The sequence below is a fragment of the Alosa sapidissima genome, chromosome 17, assembly GCF_018492685.1.
Source record: "Alosa sapidissima isolate fAloSap1 chromosome 17, fAloSap1.pri, whole genome shotgun sequence".
Lineage (NCBI taxonomy): Eukaryota > Metazoa > Chordata > Actinopteri > Clupeiformes > Clupeidae > Alosa > Alosa sapidissima.
In genome coordinates this window covers 9633708-9653707 of record NC_055973.1, presented here as the reverse complement: position 1 = coordinate 9653707, position 20000 = coordinate 9633708, and the positions used below count along the sequence as shown (strand labels likewise).

General features: G+C 44.4%; 1 protein-coding gene and 2 long non-coding RNA genes across 3 annotated transcripts in view; all 3 read left to right on the top strand.

Moving 5' to 3' along the window:
• hs6st1b (heparan sulfate 6-O-sulfotransferase 1b) overlaps positions 1–1273 on the top strand; it is a 62891-nt gene extending 61618 nt beyond the window's left edge. Inside the window, exon 2 of the mRNA XM_042067513.1 lies at positions 1–1273. This exon is cut by the window's left edge and continues 203 nt beyond it. Coding sequence (XP_041923447.1) covers positions 1–533 — 533 coding nt within the window. The 3' untranslated portion in view covers positions 534–1273.
• A 7653-nt stretch (positions 1274–8926) lies between these two features.
• LOC121688131 lies at positions 8927–9358 on the top strand. The gene is made up of 2 exons (XR_006024510.1): positions 8927–9022; positions 9269–9358. It is a non-coding gene; the product is annotated as an uncharacterized LOC121688131 (long non-coding RNA).
• A 6316-nt stretch (positions 9359–15674) lies between these two features.
• On the top strand, positions 15675–16103 carry LOC121688119. Its single transcript, XR_006024504.1, has 2 exons — positions 15675–15767; positions 16014–16103. It is a non-coding gene; the product is annotated as an uncharacterized LOC121688119 (long non-coding RNA).
• The last annotated feature ends 3897 nt before the right edge of the window (positions 16104–20000 follow it).

The window sequence follows — 20000 nt, the reverse complement described above, 5'->3', positions numbered from 1 at the left end:
ACCTGGCCAACAACCGGCAGGTGCGCATGCTGGCCGACCTGAGTCTAGTCGGCTGCTACAACATGTCCACGCTCCCGGAACGCAAGCGCGCCCAGATCCTGCTCGAGTCGGCCAAGAAGAACCTGCGCGACATGGCGTTCTTCGGCCTGACGGAGCACCAGCGCAAGACGCAGTACCTGTTCGAGCGCACCTTCCACCTGCGCTTCATCCGCCCGTTCGTGCAGTTCAACAGCACACGGGCGTCTGGCGTGGACCTGGACAACGGCACCATCCGCCGCATCGAGGAGCTCAACGAGCTGGACATGCAGCTGTACGACTACGCACGTGACCTCTTCCAGCAGCGCTACCAGTACACGCACATGCTAGACCGCCAGGAGCAGCGACTCTCCCAGCGCAGCCAGGCACGCCTCCTGAGAGGGGGAGGAGGTAGAGGAGGAGGAGGAGGTGGGGAGGAGGCGGCGGGGACTGGGGGCGAGGGAACAGCGCGGCTGCCCACGGAGGACTACATGAGCCAGATCATCCACGGATGGTAGCGCAGAGAGAGACAAAAATGGAGAGAGAGAGAGAGATAGAGAGAGAGAGAGAGAGAAAAGAGGAGGGTGTGGCAGGTGGGAGATGGAGAGATAAAAGAGATGTAGACTAAGGGGGAGGAGAGATGTAGACTCTCAGAAAAAAGAAAAGCTGAACTAGTGGAATGCTGTTCTTTCCTCTACTCCACCTTCCTCCACTCTCTCTAGGGTCAGGATTGGTCAAGTGAAAACTGTGAAAGGTTGGGACCTGTCAACCTCCCTGTTTAATTTAGTTACTTGTTTGTTTGTTTATATCCTTCAGGATAACATGATTGTGTCCTTGTGGACTAAACGCTTATACCAAGGAAAAAGTAAAAAAAAAAAAAAAGAAAGAAAAAAGCAAAAATAAAGAATTAAAGGAGAAATCTAAGGCTCAAAGTGCGGGAAGGATTCCTCGGTCTCATCCGCCCCCAAAGCGAAGAGAAGCAGCGACGAATAAAAGGATTCACTGTTTGGCAACAAAGCAGGCGCAACATCAAAGCTCCCACACTGGGCAAGTCAACAGTGTGTTATTTCCCTGAGATACACTGTTTTTATTTCCTCCCCTCCCAGACATAATTTAATTATCACACAGTTGAGAAGCATTTCGTAAATGAGGTCTAGGAGTCTTTTGGAATTCATTTAATTGCCTTCAGATCATAGAAAGCAGAAAGACAGAGGGGAATAAAGCACATAAGTCATTGGCTTGATCCACTGTTCTTCAAGAAAACAGAGATGATTCATTGTTTGATTTCTTAAACCTCAGATATCACTTACATTTCCTTAGCACTAATATCAATTGTCAGCTCCCGCATATCTGAACCACATATCCATAAACAAATGCCTTTTTCACACTTTGTAATGACTACAAAAAATGAATATAATTTGAACTGCAGTAAAAGTTACGTTCAGTTCAACTTGCCAACACCCAACATGGATGGACTCTCTTCTCACCTCCAATGTGTCCACTCGCCACTCAGCCTCGTCCTGGGTCCAGTGGCAGCTGTGGTCGCTGTGGTCGCTGTGGCTGAGAATGTTGTGGTTTTGGACACCTGAAGGCTTTCAGTGTGTGGGTTCCATGGCCGTGAGACTTTTTACTGATATAATGAAATATGATAAAACAATTAATATTTTTCAACAAGGAAAAAAAGCATGGATATTTGTTTTTCTTTTCAGAATGTTTTTCTTTTCAATGTGTGTATGTGTGTGTGTCTGTGAATGAGTGGACAGCTATTTCAAATAAGTAAATCAAAGTGTGTGTGTGTGTGTGTCTGTGTGTGTGTCGGTGTGTGTGTGTCTGTGTGTGTGTTGGTGTGTGTGTGTGTGTGTGTGTGTCTGTATGTGTGTGTGTTGTGTGAATGCAGTGCAGTATCCTCCACATATTTTCCCCAATAGGACGGAGACACTTTTGAGGCTTCCATAATCATACTTTACCCATAACAACAGCAGAAGTGCAATATGATTGCCTGACTAATGGTAATAATTACTATTGCCTGATGAGTCATTAGCTAAATAAAACCCTGTCATTAATTTCAGTGCCAGCATTACTTCTGAATCGCTGTTCGACAAAAGCCCCATTCTCTTTCCCTTTTGACGTATTTGTGAATAGGTACAATTATTATGCTTTTTATCACCCAGTAACTCTGAATGTGTTAATTAAAAGCAATTATTACTTTGAATTCAAAGCAATTGTGTGACATATGAACAGTATGTTGTATTTGTGTGCTTGTGAGGTTAGTGGTATGGTGATGTGTTTGTCCCAGTTGCTCTGCTTCTGATTTTGTTAAGCTCAGTAGCAGAGCAACAAAGCAATCCCTGAAAAACCGTTATGGAACGTTTTTTTTTTGTACACACACACTCTGTTTTGATTTCATCATCTAGCCAAATGTGGCTGCATAATATTGAATCATTCCATCCCTGCCATCCATCCAATCAAAATCTTGTAAATCACCCCCCTTGAGGCATTTCTGGGTGTCTGAAAGACCTCTGTTTGAGAGGAAAATCAAAAGGTGATATTTTTACAGAAAATGTATATGAGTATAAATATATATCTATATATCTTTGTGTGTGTGCGTGTGCGTGTGCGTGCGCGCGTGCGTGTGTGTGTGTGTGTGTGTGTGTGTGTTAAGGCTGAGCGCGTGTGCGTGTGTGTGTGTGTGTGAGTGTGTTAAGGCTGAGCGTGTGTGTGTGTGTGAGAGTGTGTTAAGGCTGAGCGTGTGTGTGTGTGTGTGTGAGAGTGTGTTAAGGCTGAGCGTGTGTGTGTGTGTGTGTGTGTGTGAGAGTGTGTTAAGGCTGAGCGTGCGTGTGTGTGTGTGTGTGTGAGAGTGTGTTAAGGCTGAGTGTGTGTGTGTGTGAGAGTGTTAAGGCTGAGTGTGTGTGTGTGTGTGTGAGTGAGTGTGTTAAGGCTGAGTGTGTGTGTGTGTGTTAAGGCTGAGTGTGTGTGTGTGTGTGTGTGTTAAGGCTGAGTGTGTGTGTGTGTGAGTGTGTTAAGGCTGAGCGTGTGTGTGTGTGTGTGTGTGTGAGAGAGAGTGTGTTAAGGCTGAGTGTGTGTGTGTGTGAGTGTGTTAAGGCTGAGTGTGTGTGTGTGTGTGTGTGTTAAGGCTGAGTGTGTGTGTGTGTGAGTGTGTTAAGGCTGAGCGTGTGTGTGTGTGTGTGTGTGTGAGAGAGTGTGTTAAGGCTGAGCCGTGAGGGACATGTTTTGGCATCCTTTGCTTTCTTTGTGTTCCACCCATTGTATGTTGCTGTGATGACTTCTGTTCTCCATGCCAACTAAATCTCCAAAATTACCAATAAAAACAACATTTCCTTTTGTAATGAAACGCCTGTCTTATTGACTCACTGCGCTGACAAAGCTGACATTTATGGCTATCAAAACACCACGTTGCACAAGCATACACAAGAGTTGGGGGGGGATTATGATCTTCATTTGAATGTCATCTCTGCATAGATTATCGTCACGCTATTGTAGCTTTGTTCTCCAGTTTTTCTTTTTTCTCCTCCTCAAAGGTCAAATCATTTCTTAGACCATCATCAGTAGTCTGGGTGGACTACTCCTAATCTTTGGCCTGACCATTGATCCAAGGCCTCCCTTCAGCCTCTTACTGGACAGGGGGTTATCAAGGTCTCAGTTTGTAGACCACACAGACGCTGTGTGTGAAGGGGGGGGGGGGGGGGGGGTGGATTGATTGTTCACTGTGAAGCCACATGAGCCCAGTCAGGCTGAGGGGAAGGGAAAGTAAGCTTCAGCACACAGGCAGGTGGATCTCGTCTGAGATCACCTTGAGTTATACAGAACAAATGAAACAAAAATCTTTCTGTCTAATCTCTGCATTCTGTGCCGTCTGCACAGTCTGAGATTTGTTAGTCTAATTATTAGACCTCCAGACTTCTCCCTTCAGGTTGACAGTTGTGTAAGGCGCTTTGGATGAAAGTGTCTGCAACATAAATATACATGAATAAATAATAGAAACTTTCATTGGCACTTATATCTGGCTGATTTGAAACGGAGTGTTTCCAAGCTTACTCTCAGTGACTTCTCCTTTTTCTTACCTGCTATTGTGAAGGTTGCTTTGACTAAAAGTGTCTGCCACATGAATTAATGTAAATAAATATATGTAAATCATGATGTAAACACGTTGGTAGATATAAAGCCAACGAGTGGAAAAACTGATGAAACTCTGGCCTCACGTTGGGGATTTGAGGCAACACTGGAAAAATACTAAAAGACAGAGACAGTATGGTACAGAGAGAGAGAAAGACTAAGTGTGGGTGTGTGTGTGTGTGTGTGTATGTGCGCGGTGTGTATGTGTGTGTGTGTGTGTGTGTGTGTGTGTGTGTGTGTGTGTGTGTGTGTTAGAGAGAGAGGGAGCAGGGAGAGGTTTGGGGATTTGGGAGGGCAGGGCTCTGTCCCTGCGGAGGTGGAAGGAAGCAGATGGCCGCAGCTGCTCGTGATGGAGCGCTCGTGCCCCCCGGGGGGCGGAGACGACATCCTGGGCATCCCCGGCGCTGCCACATGGGCCAGACGGGCAAGAGCAGTGAGGTCACGAGCACTCAGCACGGATCTGCCCTACAGCCAAGGAGAGATGCACCTTCAACCCTCCCTCCCTTGCTCCCTCGCTCTCTCACTTTGTTTTCGTTTCTCCTTCCCTTTTTCTCCTTCCTCTTTTCTGACACTTCGGCCATTTTCTCTTTGCTCTTCTGCGTTCTTCTGACCTCTGTCCTCTCGTCTCATCCCTTCCTCACTGGCTCATCATTTCTTTCTGCTTTGTCCTTGTTATCGTTATCATATTTTATTCTGTTGTTTTCTTTCCCAATCCCTTGTTTTACTTTTCACTCTCTCCTCCCTTCTCATCTGTTATCTTCTCCTCCCTTCTCTTCTTTTCTCTTCTCTTCTCTCCCATGGGAACTCAGAGGAGTTTCAGAAGAGTGGATTATCTGTAGGAGGAGATGTGCCTGAGCTCGAGTCACATATCATCCCTCCCCCAAAAAATATCCATATGAGACTCTCAGACTACACAATGTCCACACAATGGTCATGGGGTCTGCAAATGCATTTTAATGGCATTGAAAGACAGACAGACAGTCAGATATGTAAAATAATGCCCCCTTTGTCTGTGTGCTGTATTTAGGATGTTTTTTGCCGTGCCTTTGTGATGGTGGGTTCTTGTCATGACTGGAGCGAAGAGTGTGAAATTGGCACTGTCGTCATTTGACAGAGCTGAGGATGGCTTTGGAAGCTGTCAACCAAATTTAGATATCACCCTACACCAATTTTTTTCCCTCTATGTGGTGCGTGGTACAATTATCTCCCATAAAGTTTTAGGGAGACAGAAATATCTTTTTATTCACTCTATCAAAAACTCCTTTCTCTCTCTTTCTCTCTTTCTCCCTCGCTCTCTCTTCTCTCCTTCTCTATCTCATAACCATTTCCACCACTTAAGACAGATTGCCATTTCAACTTTTAGTGATTGTAGTTCTCAGATTTCTATATTCTTAGCCTATTCAGTGGGTGCAGTTTTCAGACTACTGTTTCGTTTAAATGTTATTCAGATTAAAAAAAAATAATAAAATAATTTGCTTTGCTCTCCATCTGTCCTTATCTTTCTCTCTCCCTCCCTGTCTGTGTCTGTGTGTCTGTGTCTTGTTCCTGCTTTGTGTCTGTGTGTCTGTGTCTGTGTCTTGTTCCTTCTGTATGTCTCTGTCTGTGTATCTGTGTGTCTGTGTGTGTGTTTGTCCTGTGTATTGTTTCTGCTGTGTGTGTGTGTGTGTGTGTGTGTGTGTGTGTGTGTGTGTGTGTGTGTGTGTGTGTGTGTGTGTGTGTGTCTTGTTCCTGCTATGTGCCTGTGTCTGTGTGTCTGCATCTTGATCCTGCTTCTGCGCTAATCAACTGCTGCCTCTCTCCTGGGAGATCATTATTCTGCTCGGAGGTGAGAAGGTTGGTGTTTCTTTCGCATGATCCTCTGGGGCTGACACCTGTGTTGTGACTTGTTTCCTGTGAGCGGCACCATGCAACAACCCCCCCCCCCTCCCCAAGTCACACACACACCCCACTCCCACCCTTTCCTCACATACACTCCCTTTAGTAAAGAAGTGGATAAGGAATCCCCAAGCAAGGACATACAGTTCTGTTTGTTATTGACCACTGGTACTACAAGCTGAATCAAGGAGTCACTCAATGCATATTTCACAAGGCACATTGATGTGTTCATTAAATAGTTATGATCTGGTGTTTAGATTTTGTTGAGATGTGAAAAGGTTGTCAATATAATGACTGCGACCTGAACTGTTGAAGCCCTTTAACATCACCATGGCGTACCGACACATCAGTTAACCGACGTAGAAATCTTGTTGGAGTCATGCGTGATGTGTGACAGTGTGTAAATGAAGTAGGAAAGTCAACATGTTAAAGGTGAGATTTTTATCATCCACAGCGAGTGTCAGACACGTCCCCTGTACATGTTAGCGCGTTCTACTGATCCATGGGGACGTGAACTTCATTTGTAAATGATGTCTAACAAGCCCTGCTCTTATCTCCTTGAAAAGCCTTTTCACACACACACACACACACACACACACACACACACACACACACACACACACACACACACACACACACACACACACACATAAAAATTCCCATCATGCTTTTCTCCTCTGAGTGGGCACTGCAATACGATGATGATGTAACACTATGTCTGGAGTTCACCTGAGCAGCACAAAAACCAATACCTTCTGGGAAATAAAAAGTGAATTGCGTGTTCCTGCCTCCTCAAACAAAATGTAGGAGACACACAGACAATAGAAAAATAATTTCTGTTTTATCTGGTTGAGTAGAAGGGAAGGTTACACAACACCAATTCCTAAAAAGTTGGGACGCAGTATAAAATACGAATAAAACAGAAAGCTATGATTTATAAATCATGTTTTTTTTTTGGAAAATATATTTTGCATTTTTTTGGGGGGAAAATAGATTTTGAAGTTGGGACAGAGGCATGTTTAGCACTGTGTTGCTTCACCTCTTCATTTAACAACATTCTGTAAATGTTTAGGAACTGAAGAAACCAACCTGGACTTTTGAGAATGGAATGTTCTCCCATTCCCGTGGGCAGCCGTGGCCTACTGGCTTCGGGCTTGTAACCGAAGGGTTGCCGGTTCGATCCCCGACCAGTAGAAAACTGTGGGCGGGGGAAGTGGTTGAGCACTGCTCTCCCATGCCCACATCCACGACTGAAGTGCCCTCACTGCACTCGGGGAGCAGTGAGGGGTTCACCTCACTGTGTGTTCACTGTGTGCTTCACTAATTCACGGATTGGGATAAATGCAGAGACCAAATTTCCCTCACAGGATCAAAAGAGTATATATACTTATACTTCCTCCTTGACAGGTCTGGACTGCAGACAGGTCATTTAAGCACTGGGATTTTTTTTCTATGAAGCCATACTATGTGTGCTGAATTAATTTTGCCATTATTTTCCTGAAAGTCTTCCCTGAAAACTGACATCTAGATGGCAGTATGTTGTTCAAAATCTCTGTGCATCATTTAATTGTGTCTTGCCAGTGTGCAAGATGCCCATGCCATAGGCACTAATGCACCTCCATACATTTCTGTATCATGTATAAATAAAATGTCCTCTTTGCATGGTAGAGTTTACACAAGGATTTGTGAATGGAGCATCAAACTGTGCTTATAGACAATGTTTTTTTTCTTACCGAAACAAGTCTGGTCTTAATGCAGTACTGACCCCATCTGAAGTCCAAAAGACCACGGCCATCCAATATTGTCACTCATTTCCAAAGATTTCACTGAGATTCTCTGAATATTTTAATGGTATTAGGTACAGTACTATAAATTCTCAATCTTTGCCATTTTTAATGTTAAGAAGCATTATTCTTATATCCCTTTATCTAGATGTCAACTACTTTAGGCTTGTTCCCAAAATTGCATTGTGCTGCATTGTGCTTCAGAAGGCACTGTTCCTACATACTTTGGCCTAATCTGACCTCTTTGGAAAGCTGAGACACTTTAGTTTCTTGGAAAACAATCAGAAGAACTGTGTGATGTACTGACACAGAGTTACAGAGGCTAGAATATTGTTTTCTCTTTCTGCCGGATAACAAGCATCTCTGAACTGACAACATTTCAGCCCTCTAGGTCACTTGATATGACTTAGAAACACAACTGAGCCCTAGCACCAGGTCTTGTGAAGCTGTGTGCAAAAGTAGATAAATGTAGAATGAAAATATGAGTACTTTAGACCATTATTTGCCAAGGTATACTCATGCGTTTTGTAAAATGCCCTATGGAAACTCCCCATAGGACTTTTGGTTATCCAAAATGCAAACTGACAATCAAATGCTTACTGCATATGAACCCCTTTGTATAGAAGCATCATCTTGGTCTCAAATGAAAGGTAACACTCTGAAGTTTCATGCTTGCATTTGGAATGTTCTTCAGGGGTTCTGATATGGAATGACTAGCCTACACTAAATATGGAATAATTACAAAAAATTATAAATCTTTACAATTTCTATTTCAATTCATTTGGTGTGTATAAGATGGGCACAACTAATATTGGATATAATTACATGAATATTCAATTTCTATGGATTCCTGTGAATATTTCAAGACCCAATATGCTATTGTTTCATTATTTGTGCACACAGGTTTACACAGTGTGATGAATACTTTTACTTCTGAGAGGCTCTGCATCTCTGGGATGCTCTTTGTTCTGCCCTTCAGGCATTTCATTTGAAGTTAATGCTTTTAATTTTGTACAAATTCAGTTTCATCCAGACTTTTATTTTGATGTTTGTATTTTTGGGCTGTACAGGAAGTAGGCAGGAAAATAGTTTAGATCACGTCAGAATTTGTGTGTGAAAAAAGCTAGAAACGGCAGGTTGATTAAAAGTGCAGACTGTCATTACCCCAGAGAAACTGCTTCTTACATGTTGATTCCCCAGCAGAGGCATCGCTTGTATGTATCACATCTTTGTTGTAGCTAAGTTAGATCGTTAGTATGTTAATTTCATGAGGTAAAAAAAAACGGAGTTATAAGGCTAAAAACTATGGATGCTAGTTTCAACATGTGGATGCCTTCAGGATAATGTTAGCTCTAGGAAATGTTAATAGTTAACTTTACATGTGATTTCTATACTTAAGGTATTGTTCATGGAAACTAGGTGACTTGACTAATTGCAATACTTTGCTGTTTGTTTTCTAGTTTCACTCTCTTTCGTCATTTGATCTTTTGATCTTATCAATGTGGATTCAGTACAATGTGAAGAGTGAAAATAAATCTGCAAACAAGAATTTAAGGCATTCTTCATGTTCATGAATAGAAGAGAGTTTAGCTCACTGTCTAGTTGGAGTTAGCACACCTCACCGAGGACAGTATAGTGAAAAAGCGTTATTCAACTGGAGTTTCAACGTCCAAAGAAGCAAGTAGAAAAGCAAGATAAGAAAAATGGAATTAGCTAAGTCTGATAATGCATCTATGCATACGAAAAAATCAAAGAGTTCGTGCTCATCGACATCGAGTGCAGCAGTAAAGGCGCGCGCTAAAGCAGAGGCGGCAAAGGCACGAGCAACATTTGCAGAGAGAGAGGCGACACTCAAGGTACAAAAAGCAGAGAAGGAAGCAGAGCTACAATTAGGAAAAGCAAAGCTGGACGCTGAATTGAGCGCACTCGCACTTCAAAGAGAGGCAGCTGCAGCTATTGCCCAAGCCGAGGCATTAGAAGCAGCTGAACTAGACATAGGAGATTCGTTCAAGACCGATCCATCTTCACTAGAAAATCTGCAAAATGAAATTGCAACACGCACTAACGAATATGTTGAAGCACAAGCAGGGCTTGACGTATCACGGACTCAGACATCCGTCCATGCCACATCACCTGGAGTAGCCTTATCAGAGGCGAGCTACGTCACATGGCATCCTCCAACAGAGCACAACCCTGAACCACAGGAAGACCTAAAAGAGGATGAAACTCCTTACAGACCATCTAGGCATGATGCAACACCGAAGCAGCAATTTCTCAGCGCTAAATCTAGGCATGTAACCCACATCAGCGCGCCACTCAATGGAGGTCATCATACAGGTCAGGTAAGACGCCATGGACAGCATACAACAAACATTGGAGATAGTGGACGTCACACAACACCTGCTAGAGACAGCGGATGGCCCGCAAAACCCAAGACAACACATCCTCGCAAATCACCACTTAAGGCAACAGCTCCATCATACGTACCCGTGTATGCACCATCCACTGCAAGCGTGGCACCTGAAACAGAACACCTGGCACGATACCTGGCTCGTCGTGATTTAGTGAGTACAAGTCTCTACCAATTCGATGATAAGCCTGAAAATTATCTAGCATGGCAGTCATCATTCACTAATGCTACTACAGGCTTAGGACTCACAACAACTGAAATGTTGGATCTACTGATTAAGTGGCTCGGAGTGGAGTCCGTCAAGCACATCAAAAGGATCCGCTCTGTGCATGTCGGAAATCCAGACGTAGCATTGAAAAAGGCCTGGGACCGCCTCCAAGAGTGCTACGCTGCACCAGAAGTAATGGAGAAGTCTTTGTTTAAAAGACTGGATGAATTCCCAAGAATATCAACCAAAGATTATGGAAAGCTGAGGGACCTAGGCGATCTTCTTATGGAACTTCAGGGTGCCAGAGAAGAAGGTTACCTCACAGGATTGACCTACCTGGATACAGCCAGGGGCATAGGGCCCATCGTGGAGAAACTCCCTCATGGGCTACAGGAAAAATGGCTAACAGTAGGCTCGAGGTTTAAAGAAGAAAACAACGGCTACTTCCCTCCATTTGATTACTTTGCCGATTTCATCTGTCATGAAGCACGCCGGAGGAATGACCCCAGTTTTATCCTTTCATGTGCAAGCAGTAACGGGTTGAAGTCAGACAAAGTAGCCTCTAACAGTTATGGGAGGAAAATATCCGTTCACAAGACAGACATCTCTCCAGGTAAAGACCCACCTGCAAACTCACCTGAGAGAAAGCCTGATGGGCCAGAGAAAAACTGTCCAATTCACAACAAACCACATGCACTGAGGAAATGCAGAACATTTAGGGGGAAGATTCTCGAGGAACGAAAAAGCCTTCTCAAAGAGCATGGGATTTGTTTCAAATGCTGCACTTCAGCTAGCCATCTTGCAAGAGACTGTAAAGTAAATGTAAAGTGTGCGGAGTGTGACAGCGACCGACATCATGCTGCTATGCATCCAGGTCCACCACCTCAAGTCTTCAGAAGGCCTACACCCCCATCAGACAATGGCGGGGAGGATGAGGAGCACAGTGGCAACAGCACTGCCATCAGCTCACACTGTACCCAGGTGTGTGGCCCCGGTCGAACAGCAAGATCCTGTGCGAAGATCTGTCTGGTTCGAGTATATCCACAAGGTAAACGTGAGAAAGCAGCCAACGTGTATGTGATTTTGGACGACCAAAGTAACCGTTCACTTGTGCGATCAGATTTCTTCGAGCTTTTCAACATCAAGGGCCAACCATTCCCCTACTCACTCAAGACCTGTGCCGGGCTAGTTGAGACGTCAGGCAGGAGAGCAGAGGGTTTTCAGGTCGAATCACTCGATGGGCAGACCAGCCTACAACTACCATCACTAATTGAGTGTAATGACATACTCATCGATCGCTCCGAAATACCGACTCCTGACGCAGCCTGTCACCATCCACACCTGCGAAGTGTAGCGCCGCACTTACCTGAGCTCGACCCTAAGGCAGAAATCCTCATCTTGCTAGGCAGAGACATTGTGAGGGTCCATAAAGTCCGGCAGCAAGTGAGTGGGCCTCCCAACGCCCCCTTTGCACAAAGACTTGATTTGGGATGGGTTCTAGTAGGAGACGTGTGCCTAGGGAACGCACATAAGCCAGCTGTGGGCACATTCAAGACAAATGTGCTAGAGAATGGCCGACCCACCTTTCTCAAACCTTGCAAAGGCTTCATGAAGCTTACTGAAGATATGTCCCAGGGAGGGGAGCGGAAGAACCCACCACACAAGGCATCATTGGAGGCACTCGGACTACAGGTCTTCAACGAGACAGATTCCGACAACAAACCTGCCCCATCCATTGAGGACATAATCTTTTTGGAAATCATGGAACGAGAAATGTACAGAGGGACATCAAACAACTGGGTTGCCCCTCTTCCCTTTAGAGTTCCCCGGCAACGTTTATCCAACAACCGCGAACAGGTATTCACACACTTCACCTCCCTGGAGAAAACGCTGCGGAGAAAACCAGAGATGAGAGACCAGTTTGTGGAATTCATGAAGAAAATATTCGACAACAGACATGCAGAAGTGGCTCCTCCACTAGAGGAGAACGAAGAGTGTTGGTACTTGCCAACCTTCGGAGTCTACCACCCGCAAAAGCCTGGCAGCATCCGCGTGGTGTTTGATTCCAGCGCAAAGTACTTTGGCACATCTCTAAATGATGTTCTTCTAACAGGCCCAGACCTCAATAACTCACTCATTGGGGTGCTGATCCGCTTTCGCAAGGAACAGGTAGCAGTGATTGCCGACATACAGCAGATGTTCCACTGCTTCCTCGTCCGCAAAGACCACAGGAACTACTTGAGGTTTCTGTGGTATAGAGACAATGACATGTCGAAGGACATCGTCGACTACAGGATGACTGTTCACGTTTTCGGCAACAGTCCGTCCCCATCTGTGGCCATCTATGGACTGAGGAGAGCTATCCACGAAGGTGCACACAAACATGGAGAAGACACAGTCCAGTTTGTCGAACGTAATTTCTATGTAGACGATGGGCTTATCAGTGTGCCCACCGAAGCAGAAGCCATCAGTCTCCTGCAGAGAACGCAGACCTCTCTCAGTGAATCGAACCTAAGGCTGCACAAGTTCACCTCAAACAGGGAAGCCGTCCTACAGGCATTCGCACCTGAAGACAGAGCCGTCCTGAAAGACCTTGACCTCAGTGGTGAAGCCACACCAGTGCAACGCAGTTTAGGACTGCTGTGGGAGACAACAACAGACACTTTCACATTTGCAGTCTCAGAGCACAAGAAGGCCTTCACTCGCAGGGGAGTTCTGTCAACAGTGAATAGCGTCTTTGATCCTTTAGGCATGGTCGCACCTGTGACCATTGAAGGCAAAAGTCTGTTGAGGGAACTCAGTGTTGACACATGTGACTGGGATGCACCTCTTCCAGAACAAAAGCTGAAGCAATGGGAAGCGTGGCGAGAGTCACTGCACGACTTAAGCAAGCTGCACATCCCACGTGCATACACAGCAACGTCACTTTCCAATGCAGAACACACAGAGTTATGTGTATTCTCTGATGCATCCACAAAGGCCATTGGAGCTGTGGCATATCTCAGAACCATTCAAGCTGAGGGACAAGTCAAAGTAGGATTCATCTTAGGGAAGGCTAAGCTGGCCCCACAGTCCGAACCTACCATCCCTCGGTTGGAATTGTGTGCCGCAGTATTAGCCGTGGAGGTCGCTGAACTCATCCAAGATGAACTGGACACGAAGCTAGATACAATCAAATTCTTTTGTGATAGCAAGGTCGTGCTCGGGTACATTCACAATCAGACCAAACGCTTCTATGTTTATGTCCATAATCGAGTCCGACGAATTCGTCAGTCCACAAGACCCGACCAATGGTTCTACGTCAACACAGAGGACAACCCGGCTGACCACGCATCCAGGTCAGTTCCTGCGTCCCAGCTGACAAAGACAACATGGTTCACTGGACCAGCTTTTTTGCACAAACAAAGACTACCTGAGGAAGACACAAGTCAGCCATTTGGACTTGTAAACCCAGAATCAGATTCGGAAATACGACCTGAAGTGAGTAGTTTCCTGACTCAGACTCAAACCCAAGGCCTTAGCGCTGAACGTTTCCAGCGGTTCTCTTCCATGCGCTCCCTCACAAGGGCTATTGCGCTACTAATTCACATAGCCAGAACTTACAGACACAGCACGTCCAGTGACTGTAAAGGATGGCACCACTGCAGCCTTCCACGTGCTCCGGATGAGTTGGATCAGGCAAGACACATCATCATCAGAGCCGCTCAAGAAGATGTCTTCACAAAAGAGCTCACAGCTCTGGAGCTCGGACAGGCTGTAACCAAAGACTGTTTCATTCAGAAGCTCAGACCTATTCTTGAGGGTGACTTCATTCGTGTGGGTGGAAGATTGAAACACGCTGACTTGAGCACTCCGGAAAAGAACCCCATCATCTTGCCCAAGAACAGTCATGTTTCTCTGCTACTGGTTCGACAGTATCACGAAGATGTCAAACATCAAGGCCGTCACTTCACAGAAGGGGCCCTGAGAGCAGCGGGCTTCTGGGTCATAGGCGGAAAAAGGTTAATTGCCTCAGTCCTGCACAAATGTGTAGTGTGCCGAAAGTTACGCCGAAGAACAGAGGTACAACTCATGGCCGACTTACCACAAGAACGCCTGCACACATGCCCACCCTTCACCTATGTAGGAGTGGATGTGTTTGGACCATGGCAAGTCATCTCCAGGCGCACACGGGGTGGACAGGCCCAAAGCAAGAGATGGGCGATGCTCTTTTGCTGCATGAGTTCCCGAGCCGTGCACATCGAGGTCATCGTCTCCATGGACACGTCCAGTTGCATTAATGCATTGAGACGTTTCTTTGCCATACGAGGACCTGCGAAGCAGATAAGATCGGACTGCGGAACAAACTTTATAGCCGCAGCAAAGGAACTAGGAATGAACCAACAACAACCTGACAGCACAGTTAAGAACTTCTTGAGTCAGCAAGGGTGTTCATGGGTGTTCAATCCTCCTCATGCGTCCCATATGGGAGGATCATGGGAACGTATGATAGGCCTGTCAAGACGGATCCTGGACGCTATCCTACTTCAAGAGAACATTCAACTTACCCATGACGTCCTGTGCACACTCATGATGGAAGTGTCTGCAATAATCAATGCCAGACCTCTCGTTCCAGTGTCCACTGACCCAGAGTCACCCTTCATATTATCTCCCGCAATGATACTTACCCAGAAGGTTGGGGTTACCCCACTGCACGGAGACTTCACAGACAAGGATCTTCTTAGCAGGCAGTGGAGACAAGTCCAAGCCCTCGCTGACAGATTCTGGCGTCGCTGGCGTCAGGAGTTCCTCCCCACTCTGCAAGCCCGCCGGAAATGGAGAGATTCCCACCGGGACCTGAAAGAAGGGGACATTGTGCTCCTGAAAGACAATCAAGCTGCACGCAACGTGTGGCCTATGGCGGTGATCAAAGCTGTCTTCCCAGGGAGAGACAGCAAAGTAAGGAAGGTGGAGCTCAGGACATCGGATCAAGGTTCTCCGAAGGTGTTCCTGAGACCAGTGTCAGAAGTAGTTCTTCTTCTGCCAAAAGACTGAAGTTAAGGGACAGAAACATTTAAAAGTTCATAGTGACCTTTAAGGTCAGACGGGGAGTGTTCTGCCCTTCAGGCATTTCATTTGAAGTTAATGCTTTTAATTTTGTACAAATTCAGTTTCATCCAGACTTTTATTTTGATGTTTGTATTTTTGGGCTGTACAGGAAGTAGGCAGGAAAATAGTTTAGATCACGTCAGAATTTGTGTGTGAAAAAAGCTAGAAACGGCAGGTTGATTAAAAGTGCAGACTGTCATTACCCCAGAGAAACTGCTTCTTACATGTTGATTCCCCAGCAGAGGCATCGCTTGTATGTATCACATCTTTGTTGTAGCTAAGTTAGATCGTTAGTATGTTAATTTCATGAGGTAAAAAAAAACGGAGTTATAAGGCTAAAAACTATGGATGCTAGTTTCAACATGTGGATGCCTTCAGGATAATGTTAGCTCTAGGAAATGTTAATAGTTAACTTTACATGTGATTTCTATACTTAAGGTATTGTTCATGGAAACTAGGTGACTTGACTAATTGCAATACTTTGCTGTTTGTTTTCTAGTTTCACTCTCTTTCGTCATTTGATCTTTTGATCTTATCAATGTGGATTCAGTACAATGTGAAGAGTGAAAATAAATCTGCAAACAAGAATTTAAGGCATTCTTCATGTTCATGAATAGAAGAGAGTTTAGCTCACTGTCTAGTTGGAGTTAGCACACCTCACCGAGGACAGTATACTCTTTTTATACCCAAACCTCGTAGTGCCAGTTAACCTAATTAGTTGTGAAATGTTCCTCCTTTTGTTGTCTTTATCATTATACAATTTTTCCAGCCTTTAGTTGTCCCTGTCCGAACTTTTTTGAGACAGCATCAGATTCAAAATGTACTTATATTTTATTTAAAATAATACAATTTGTCATTTTCAGCTTTTGATATGTTGTCCAGTTTGCAGATAAATGTGGGTTTACAAGATCAGCAGATTATCACATTCTCTTTTTTATTTTTATTTTACACAACATTCCAACTTTTTTAAATTGGAGTTGTATTTCCAGACTGTATTATTGCTCAGCTCTTTGCTTACATTGTATTTGTCCCTCTCACAAACGTGGGTCAATTTGCTTATCATGGGATATTATGATAAGCATCCATGGTATTTAAAACGAGATTATAATTGAAATTGTATTTATTTGAAGATTGACAGATCAATGGAGAGGGTTGTTTTTGTTCACTGAATAACTTGTATCAAGTATATCTTGACTTCTCAGAATTGTGATTTATTCATTTTTTAAAAACATTTACTAGTTATGGTCAAACAAATTATTAACTTCCTATTGGGCCAGAGGTAGTATTTCTTTGACATTACATTAGACAGTTGTTGGTGTAGAAAGGGAAAAAATGGAATGAGGGGGAATGTACACTTAAGCACTGTAACATAACCACAGGTGAGTAGCATAGGATCAAATGAGCGTAAACATTTAGCCTCGCTGACTCAACTTGGTTGCAGGGAGATATTCATTCATTTTAGTGGTATAAATTAGCTTCTTTAACTAACTTTTAAAGGGATATTCCACTATTTGGGGAATTACACTCATTTTCCACCTCCCCTTGAGTGGAAGATGCTATTGGCCTAATCCGATTCAATGATCTATGCTATGGCTGGAGCTAAAAGTGGTATCACCAGAGTCAGAGAATGGCTGGATGAACTGGAGAAAGGTAAAAATCAATTGTTTAACTCAAGCAGAGGAGGAAAATGAGTGTAATTTCCCAAATGGTGGAATATCCCTTTAAGGCAACTTCAAAAGCACATAGGCTGAGAGGTAGAGAGAGAGCAAGACACGGTGAGAGGAGCCCACATCAACAGACAAAGAGAGAGTTTATCTGTGGGTAGACAGCAGACAGACATCACATGAGAAGCTGGTCTATTTAGGTGTACGGTCCTGAATGGTGTTGTTCCCCTGCTCCAGGCTGAAATGCAGTAATGCAATGGCCCTCGCCATCCCCCAAACCCCCACCCCCGGTCCCTTTCACCTAAATTCCAGTAAAGATTAGATTACCTCTGGAGGGAATGTGATGTTTTTAGGATGCACACTCACACCAGACACACACACACACACACACACACACACACACACACACACAGACAGACTGACACAGGCCAGCTTTGTCTCCAAACCCCAACTGCGAGAGAAACATGAGCCTTCTCATAACCCCTCCCCCCCCCCCCCCCCCCCCCCACACACACACACACATACACACCATCCCTGGCTGTCCCAGACTCTCAAAGAGCCATCTCATTCAAGCCATTAAATTAATTCAATCATAGCGAACACGATCGCCGCTCCGAGTGGAGCCCAGCCTTTGTGTACCATCACTGTCAGGGAACAAGACCTCAGACGCTTGTTTCAATAACTCCCTACCATTCTGTGGACGAGGGGTGAGCAAAAAAAAAAAAGAAAGTGTAATGAGGGAATTGAAATAGACCATGCAAACAGTTTGGTGTGATTAGATTTCTGGGTTCCCTTTTTACAGCAATGGAAGCAATGTGACAACCTATTAGCATCTCAAAGAGAGGAGTGTAGGCGATGAGGCCACCCGAGGAATTCATACGGCTGCTCATCGAAAACAGACGCATTTGTTTCAGTCTCCAACAATAACGGGATGCTTCTTAAAACTGTCACTGCACGCGGAGATGTATGTGTCTCTTCATCGGTGAAGGAATGTGTGGTTGCATGTATGTCAAATCTGACAAAACTGATTGTTCTACTTGTTTGTTTAATATAGCCGTAGGAGTCATAATTGGGTATAATTAGGTAAGATCATTTTAGGTTGTTGGTTTTGATCTGGAACATCTTGCACTGTTTCATATGTTTACCCGATTCCATGCACCCAATCAAACCTTATTTGCCTTATACTGTTGCAAAAATATCCATTTTTACAGCCTGCAGCTTCCCATTTTTCTTACTTATTTTCTGTTATGTCAAGCATTTCCTTTGTTTCTTTTTAAGCACTGATTTTTTCTTCTATAACTTTTGTTACACTCTAATTCAATTGGATTATTAGATCATCGAATTTGCTGGCCTTTTATTTGATTTGATCTGCTGCATATCTCGTTCTGAACACAGCTGAATAACCGCTGGATTTTAGGAAAACAACTCCAGTGAAGTTAGATATAGTTGGGTAACCGGTAACCGCATACTGTTTCAACACACACGTTCAACAAACACTGAAAGATGAAAAGCAATTTACAAAATGAAAAATTGTACAAATGTGACATGAGATTCCTGGAAAGGTGCACAGAGACACTGTAGCATAGAGACCAGAGATACAGAGAGTGATCTATTAACTAATTATACTAAGAGCGTGATAGGACAACATTCCAAAAAAGCACTCTATCACCGTGTCACTACCAAAAGTCTTAAAACAAATTGTATTATTTCAGCCTAGGTGTGAGTGAGTTAGTCATTCTAAAAGAACAGCCGTATCAAATCACACTTTGGTTCAACCAATCACTGACACTGACACATGAACTGCATTAGTAGCTTCAGCCCCTCCATCGTCCCATCCCCCTGGCCATTACGTTTGAAAGCGTTGACCCCTTGTTCCAGCGCTACAGTTATCAGAGAGCATGTGTTGGGTCTCAGTCTCTCAGCATCCTTCCCAGGCAAAGCCCACTGGTGGTAATTATTGTAGGCAGACTCCTGACATCCTCTTCATAATAATAATCTACAAATGGTCCACACGCCTCCGTCCTCTGCCCTCTGGACGTTGTGAGTGTAGTAATTCCTGGTAATGTATGGGAGACCAAGGAGGGCAGAAGGACATGCATTAATGGGAGACGAACGCTCAGTGAGGAGAAGAACAGTGCATCCATTGGCCAACAGCCAGTCGGTGGGTCATCTGTTTGTCCTTCTTATACAGACATCATCGCACAGCTTCATTATAGTCAACGCTTCCTACTAATACTGTTTTCCTCCGGACAACTGACTCACAAATACCAAGTGCAATCGATACAAATATAGACTTGGTATTGAATATCACATCATAATACAAAGAAGAAAAGTGTAGAACGAACAGCTATGAAGTTGAGTGCATCACATTGAGAGCATCGAGTAATAGTGCTAATGACCTTGGGAATGACCTGCAAAACCTGTTACTTATGCACATGTGATTCCCCCCCCCCCCCCCCCCCCCCACACACACACACACACAAACACACACACTATCTCTCTCTCACCATCACACAATTATGAAAACCCTCTGAAAGTATGCATCTCAGTTTGGCTTGGTAGCTGGCTGTGGTCCTGGGATGCCAATAGTGGACATTGTGTATGTGATGTCCGAGGACACCCATATATGGATACGGGATAGTGGGATTCTTGCTACTAGTGAATAGGGGTGAGATGCGGGGAAGATGACGTAGACAGGGAAGAAGGGTTTAAATCTCTTAGGAAGAGGAGGCAAGTGATGGCTGTCAATCATCCCTTTGTTTAGACATCATTAAACATGATTGAACTCATTTTTTTTTCACTTCAATTTGTTTGCTGTGGTG